Source organism: Mustela nigripes, chromosome 7 (genome assembly GCF_022355385.1).
Source record: "Mustela nigripes isolate SB6536 chromosome 7, MUSNIG.SB6536, whole genome shotgun sequence".
NCBI lineage: Eukaryota > Metazoa > Chordata > Mammalia > Carnivora > Mustelidae > Mustela > Mustela nigripes.
Window position 1 is genome coordinate 114,725,943 of NC_081563.1, and position 8,042 is coordinate 114,733,984.

At 45.6% G+C, this 8,042-nt stretch overlaps 1 protein-coding gene across 2 annotated transcripts in view; it reads left to right on the forward strand.

The window, feature by feature from the left end:
- The window catches only part of TM9SF4 (transmembrane 9 superfamily member 4), a 51,127-nt gene extending 48,290 nt beyond the window's left edge, over positions 1–2,837 (forward strand). For both annotated transcript variants that reach the window (XM_059406766.1, XM_059406767.1), the window contains one exon: positions 919–2,837. In XM_059406766.1, the coding sequence (XP_059262749.1) occupies positions 919–1,068 (150 nt within the window). In that variant the 3' untranslated portion in view covers positions 1,069–2,837. The remainder of the gene's footprint in view (positions 1–918) is intronic.
- The last annotated feature ends 5,205 nt before the right edge of the window (positions 2,838–8,042 follow it).

Consider the following 8,042-nt stretch of genomic DNA (forward strand, 5'->3'; position numbering starts at 1 on the left):
GATTTCCTCTGAGCTCCTGACATTTGTGACCATGTGTCTGTCCACGAGTCCTGGCATAGTCCCCACTCGGGCCCTGGTGTGCCAAGCACATCTTGAGACCATGGTTCCAGCCTCGCTCCAGTTAGCCCAGCAAACACCAGCACAGCCCAGGTCCTGGTGTCTCTGCCAAGCCACTACCCTTGACAGAGCAGTCCCATGTGCTCCCAGATGCAACCCCTGGGAGATGTTAACCACAGTGATGGAAGTGTTCTCAGGAGGCGAGGACTGTAGGCTGCCTTACGGTGGCTCTCCGCTCCTTAAGCTGGGAGCCTTGGATGCCTCTCTCCTCTCTTTCCTCTCTCCCCTCCCTGGCTGCCGCTCCAGCCCTCCAGGAATGTCGCTGTGCTGTTCTGGGGATTGTGGAGGGTGAAGAAGTGATACAGCTGTGGCCCTTCCTGCCTAAGGCCTTCTTGCCCTGCCCCCTGGAGGGCACCCCCCCCCCATTTCCCAGTGAGCTCCCAGGCCTGTCTCCAGGAAGAGTCCTGTACCCTGCTCCCCACACAGGGCAGAAATGGACCGAGTCAGTGGAATTGGGTCCTGGACCTCCCCCAGCCCTCCAGCCCCAGTCTGAAATCCCATGTCCTTCTGCTTCCTAGTTGGGTAACTGTGGGTGTGGTTGGACCCTGCTGTGCCCCATCTGCTATGGGGGTCACGAGCACTGGAAGCAATGCATGGCCCCGGGTGCCGACAAAGGTTTGCCATGGCCGTGAGCTCTGGCGGCCCCTCACTGCCCACTGGGAGTGAGCCCCTTCCCCTTCCCAGGCTTTAGCTTCGCCAAAAGATCGGTGAGAAGGTCGGGGCGGGGGCACCCCTGCTGGCCATGGTAGGCTGGCACTAAGTGTCCCCCCACACCCCTTTCTCTCTCCACTCGTGCCCCAGCTGGACATCGTTGAGTTCATCCCCTCTCTCCTGTACTTTGGCTACACGGCCCTCATGGTCCTGTCCTTCTGGCTTCTCACGGGCACCATCGGCTTCTACGCAGCCTACATGTTTGTCCGCAAGATCTACGCTGCTGTGAAGATAGACTGATGGGGTGGACGTGGCCAGGCCCCCTCCGTCCATGGACAGGAAGCCACACTCTGCGTGGGGAACTGCAGGCACGCCAATAAAATAACTCGTGCTCGTTTGGAATATAACTCCTGGCACGGTGTTCCTGGATCCCGGGGCTGCGTGGGCGCGGGAGGGCCTGTAGATAAATCTTGGACTTTCCTTCATCATTTTATTCCAGTTCTGTGGGGGATGAGTTTTTTGTGGGTGGTTTTTTCTTCAGTGCTAAGAAAGTTCCCTCCAGCAGGAACTCTCAGACCTGTTTATTCAGGTTTATTTTTTTGGTTGGGGGTTTTCTCCTTAGTTTTTTTAACACATGGATCCAGGATGGATAAATCACCAAGACACTGGGTTTTGGTCACTGTCTCCACCTCAGTTCCTCAGGCTGTTGGCCACCCCACGATTAACTGGAAGAGGAAATGCCTGGCCTTCTGGGGCTTCAGTGAGGTTCCCGAGCCTCTCACGGCCCGTGCTCGCCATTGATGCCGCGACAAAGCACAGCTCTGGCTCGGACATCCTCAGTGCCAACCAGCCTCTACCAGCCCTGCCCCTCACTCTTCTCTCTCCCCCAGCCCCCTCCCTGGGTGGCCTAAGGCAGGGCTTCCAGCCAGGCCTCCAGGTCGACCAAGTCTTGGTTGCTCCAAGGAAAATCCCTTGGAAGTGCTCGGGGCCGCGTGCCCCGGGACAGCAGGACTCACCCCTGCTCAGAGCAGTGGGAGTTGGCTGGACCAGAGAAGAGACTTGCAGTGAACTATTCATGCCAAGAAACCCTGGGTCCAGGGCCAAGTATTCACAGAGTCAAGCCAAGCATCCACGTGTCTGTCTGGAATGAGGGTCCTCACCCCTCAGGATTGCTCCCCAGTACTTTCCTCGGGGGGGTTGCTGCTCTTTGCAAAGTTTGCTGGTGGCGGGCCCTCTCCTCTCCTGCTTCCAGGGCAGAGCAAGGCTGGGAGACCCCACATGCCCTCCTTTAGGTGGCTGGAGAGAGGAGTTCTCCCCCTGACGTCCCCTAGCCTCAATGCTCACACCCAGGTCTAGCCAGCCCTGTCCCCTCCACCTCCCATGAGATTCTTGCCTCCTTTGGGAGACATCCAGAAAACCGCTCGTGGGAAGGGAGATAAAAGGTCTGTTCTGTCGCTCTGTCCCCAATTCCCAGAAATAGGCAAGGAGCCAAGTTAGAAAGGGAGCTAAGGTGGCAAGCCTGACTCCTCTGGTCGGCGCCCATCCCCCTGCCCACCCTGTGCATGTCCCACACATTTGTTCTGAAGTTGCAAAGACCAAACCCACCCTGGGATTATCCTTGCTTCGGCCCCTTTGATACTCCCGCCACGAGACAAAGCTCAGGATGCTGGCTAAGCTAGGAACACACCCCACCCCCTTAACACCCTGCACCCCAACTCCAGATTCCCCCCCAGCAGCCCCCACCCTCTCCACCAATCAAACCAGTGAACTTCTCAACCTTGCTCTCAGTGACTCCGTATTGCCAGGCGGTGTCTACCAAGAATCGGGTTGGAGAAAAGGGAACCCAAACAGCAGAGAACGATATCGCAGGCTTTTGTTCACTCAAATCTCGGATTTTTTCCCTCAGAGATTTCTTTTGGGGGGGAATAGGAAAATGGACTCCTCACCAAGGGTTCAAACATCATCAACTTTTCTGACTTTTTTAATCATCGTCATTATTATTTTTAATTAAAAGATGCCTGTATGCCTTTTTTTGGTCCAATTGTAAATAAATATGCCATTGTCCTGTTGTCATGTCTCCGGAATCTCTTGCAAGGGTTAGGAGCCTGAGGTGAGACAACTTCCCCAAACGGGTTGAGCCGAGGGGTTTCCCTCAAAACTCATTCTCCGGTCAGGCTTTCTAGGGCTCCGCCACTGTTGTTCCCCTGTGTGGTACACATCCAGAACCTCTCCCATCTGCCCAGTCCCTCTCTCCTGAATCACAAGCATCTGCCCCGCTCCCACAAGTGGGAAAGGCCGTCACGTGTGAGCTTTGGTAGCACTGAGACCTGGTTTTAGATTCTCAGCTCCAATATTTTACTGCCAACTCACTTCAGCTCTCTGTCATCTAAGAGTCCTTCAAATAGAAACAGGTCACACTGGTTTATGTGCTAAGGGAACTTGATTGGTTCGTAAGTCATCAAAGAAAGAAGTGGTTTGGTTTCAGATCTGGATAGATCTGGGGGCTTAAGGAGTAGCCTTAGGAGTCTTTCTCCACTGTTCTTTTCTCTGGCGCATTCTGCTCCTTTGCCAAAAATCTTCCCTGTGAGGAGGTGGTGAGGGCATGTCACAGATCACTCTGGGCTTACACTAGCCAGCTTGGAAAGCCTAGAGGAAAAAGGTCTCTCCTTCCCTACTTCAGTGTATTTTATAGAGGTAAATCCCAGAGGTTTCTGATGGGCCCAGCTTGGATTACTGTTTGCACATCTTGGACCAGTCACTATATCCATGACAGTTCTGTTTACAGGCTACATACTCCAAGGATATTGGATACTGTGAGTTTTAGCCCCACCCAAATCCCTTGGAATGTGTGGAAAGAACAATTTCCCACAGTAAGGGATGCCAAGCAAACAAAAACAGCAGTTGCCTGTTGTAACCCCACCCCCTCCGACTCCACACCTCTGTTTCTTCAACCACAGTGAGAAGGGTGCAGGGTGCTGTTCATGGAATTCTGCCAGTGCTCAGAGGCTGTTCCGCTTTCCACGTGTTGGCCCATTTACTCCCGAATATGATCCTCTAAGGCTTGTTCTGTCATTAGTCCCCCTTTTACAGAGGATGTAACCAAGGTGTCTGTGCTTGACGTAGCCTGCTGCGGGTCCCATGGCAGGGGTGTGCTGAAGTATCATTCAGCTGAAACTCCCAAATGTGTTCTAACAACGGCTACCACACCTGCCTTTTAAAAGAACTATACATCGGGGCATCTGGGTGGCTCAGTGGGTTAAAGCGTCTACCTTCGGCTCAGCTCATGATCTCAGTCAGGGTCTTGGGATCGGGCTTCACTGCTCAGCAGAGAACCTGCCTCCTTTCCTCTCTCTCTGCCTGCCTCTCTGCCTAATTGTGATCTCTGTCTGTCAAATGAATAAAAAAACTTTTAAAAAAAAAAGAACTATACATCTGTGTATATACTTAAAATGGAACCATGGTACATATGCCATGAAATACCACAATCAGGATAGAGATCGTACCCATCAGCCCAAGACTCCTCACGCCCTTTGTAATTCCACCCTCTCTAACCAGTCTCTAACCATCCCCCAAAAACTCCCCATCTACCTTCTATCACTATAGATTAGTTTGCATTTCCTAGGGCTTTGCATAAATATCATATGCTTCCCCGCCTCCAATCTTTTTCCATTCAGCCTAAGGGTTTTCAGATTCATCCATGGTGTTATGTACATCAGTAATTCCTTTTTATTTCCAGGTGTCATTCTATGGTAGGGTTATGCCATAATCTGTTGATCTGCTTTTCTACGGATGGACATTTGGGTTGTTTTCTAACTTGGGGCTATTACAAATAAGGTTGCTGTGAATAAGTGAAGCAGTGACATGGCTAGATCATATGGTAGGGTGTGTAAACTAAAGCGCCAGGCCCTTCTCCAAGATGATTGCAGCCCCTTACATTCCCATCCCAGTAGATGAGACTTCAGTTGCTCCATATCCCAACACTTGCTGTGGGTAATCTTAATTTTGACTGTTCTAACAGGTACATAAATATAACGTGATTTTTTTTTTTTAAGTCCTCTTTACACCCATTGTGGCGCTAGAACTCATGACCCTAAAAGCAAGGGCCGCATGCTCTTCTGACGGAGCCAGCCAGGCGCCCCCTATCACGTTGTGATTTTAATTTATGTATTTACGTATCCCTAGTGGCACATTATGCTGAATCTTTTCCTGTTCTTATCTGTTATTCCTGTGCTTTTTTTGGTGAAGTGTCCAAATCTTTGGCCTTTCTTTTTAATTGAGTTGCTTGGGTTTTGGGGGTTTTTTAATTAAGTTTTGAGAGTTCTTTATATATTTTACGTATAAGTCCTTTATCACTATATGCTTTGCAAAGTTTTTGTCCTGGTTTGTGGATTGTGTTTTCACTCTTTTTTTTTTTTTTTTTTTTTTTTTTTTTTATTTACTTGACAGACGGCAATCACAAGTAGGCAGAGAGGCAGGCAGAGAGAGAGAGATGGGGAAGCAGGCTCCCTGCGGAGCAGAAAGCCCAATGCAGGGCTCAATCCCAGAACTCTGGGAATCATGACTTGAGCCGAAGGCAGAGGCTTTAACCCACTGAGCCACCCAGGTGCCCCTGTTTTCATTCCTTCAACAATGTCTTTTGAAGAACAGAAAATTTTGATTTTGAATAAGTTTAATTTATCAATTTATTCTTTTATGGATTTGGTTTTTGGTGTCATATCTAAGACATCTTTGTCTAACCCGAGGTCACAATGATTTTCTCTCTTTTTTTTTTTTTTTTAGAACTTTGTAGTTTTATGAATAGTTTAAGGCTTTATGTTTCAGTCTGTGGCCATTACTAGGTAATTTTTGTATATGATGCAAAGTATCAATCCAAGTTCACTTTTCTTACCATTTATTGAAACAGTTACTTTTCTCTTTTTTTGTGCCTTTAACAAAAATCAGTTGCCCGTGTATTTGTGGATTTATTTCTGGTATTTTCATTCTGTTCCATTGATCTGTCTATTTTTATTCCAGTACCACACTTTGTGTTACTGTAGCTTTATAATTCTTAGGATCAGGTGTTTTTACCCCTCCAACTTTGTTCTCAGTGTTTCTAGGCCCTTTGATTTCCATATGAATTTTCAAATTATCTTGTCCATTTCTACAAAACACCTGCTGGGATTTCAGTCAGGATTCTGTTAAATCTATAGATCAATTTGGGAAGAATTGAACCATGAACAAAATATACCTCTCCATTGATTTACCTTTAATTTTCTCTCAGCTGTATTTTGTAGTCTTCAGTGCTTTAGTCTTTCACATCTTTTTGTTGGATTTTTTCCTCAGTACTTCATATTTTTGATGCCATCATAAATCATATTTTTTATTTCTGACTTTTCATTATACAACTGAATACAATCAAGGTATTTATGACTTGACAACCTTGCTAATAAATTCATTTACTAGTTCTGGTAGTTTTTTTTTTTTTAGATTCCATCAGATTTCTACAGAAATTATCATGTTTTCTGTGAACAAAGACAGTTTTACTTCTTCCTTTTTATCTGAATGCCTTCTGTTTTTTGTTTTTTTTTTTCTTGCATTATTGCACTGGCTACAACTTCTAATACAGAGCTGAATGGTGAGAGTGGACATCTCTAAGTTGCTCTATTCTAGTTTCTTTTTTTAAAAAAATATTTTATTTATTTATTTGAGAGAAGAGAATGAGAGAGAGAGAGAGCATGAGAAGGGGAGGGTCAGAGGGAGAAGCAGACTTCCTGCTGAGCAGAGAGCCTAATGCGGAACTCAGTCCCAGGACTCCAAGATTATGACCTGAGCCAAAGGCAGTCACCCAACCAACTGAGCCACCTAGGGGCCCCTCTATTCTAGTTTCTTAAGGTGGAAGCTGAGGTCTTTTATTTAAGGCCTTTTTAAATTTTTTTTCTAATACAGGTGTTCAGTGATACAAATCTCTTCCTAAGTACTGCTTTAGTGACATTGCAGAAATTCTGATATGTTACGCTTTCATTGTCATTCAGTTCAAGATATTTTTAAATTTCTGTTCATTCCTTTTTAATTTATTATTTAGAAGTGTGTTATTTAGGAGCACCTGGGTGGCTCAGTGGGTTGAGCCTTTGCCTTCAGCTCCGGTCATGGTCTCAGCCTGGGATCGAGCCCCGAGTCGGGCTCTCTGCTCAGCAGGGAGCCTGCTTCCTTCTCTCTCTCTCTCTCTCTCTCTCTCTCTCTCTGCTTGCCTCTCTGCCTGCTTGTGATTTTTCTCTGTCAAAAATATAAATGGAATCTTTAAAAAAAAGAAGAAGAAGTGTGTTATTTAGTTTGTAAATATTGGGTTTTTTGGTTTTTTTGTTTTTTTCAAGGATCTTTCTGTTACTGATTTCTAACTTAATGCTGTTGTGGGCAGAAACCATAATGGGCAGAGACTTTGTATGATTTGAACATTTTGAATTTATTGAGACTTGTTTCATACCCCAAAATATGGTTTCTTTGGTCTATGTGCATTTGAAAAGGATGTGTCTTCTGCTGTCCTTGGGTGGAGTGTCCTATAAATGTCAATCAGGGCAAGTTGGTTGGTAGTGTTTTTCAACTATGGTACCCTTGTTGATTTTCTCCATGCTTGTTTTATCAATGATTGTGAGAGGGGTATTGAAATTTTTTACTGTAATTTAGATTTGCAAATTTCTCCTTGCAGTTCTGTTCTTGCTGTATGTATTTTGAAACTCTGTTAGGTGCATGTTGTCCTCTGGAAGAATTTATTCCTTAAAGCCTTAACTCTGAAGTCTACTTTGATATTAGTATAGCTTTTAGTATTAAATAATACTGTATTAAGTAATACAGTTTAGTAATAAGTAATATAGCTTTTAGTATTTAGTATTAGCATAAAGTTCCTTTGACTTATGTTAGCACGGTCTATCTTTTTCCATCCTTTTTACTTTATTTTTAAACAGCTTTTTAAAAAATAATCGAGGGACACCTGGGTGGCTCAGTGGGTTGGAGCCTCTGCTTTCCGCTCAGGTCAGGATTCGGGCATTCTGGGATCGAGCCCCGCATTGGGCTCTCTGCTCAGCAGGAAGCGTGCTCCCCCTCCCTCTGCCTGCCTCCTCTGCCTACTTGTGATCCCTGTCTGTCAAATAAATAAATAAAATCTTTAAAAAAAAAAAAGCCTTAACTCTGAAGTCTACTTTGATATTAGTATAGCTTTTAGTATTAAATAATACTGTATTAAGTAATACAGTTTAGTAATAAGTAATATAGCTTTTAGTATTTAGTATTAGCATAAAGTT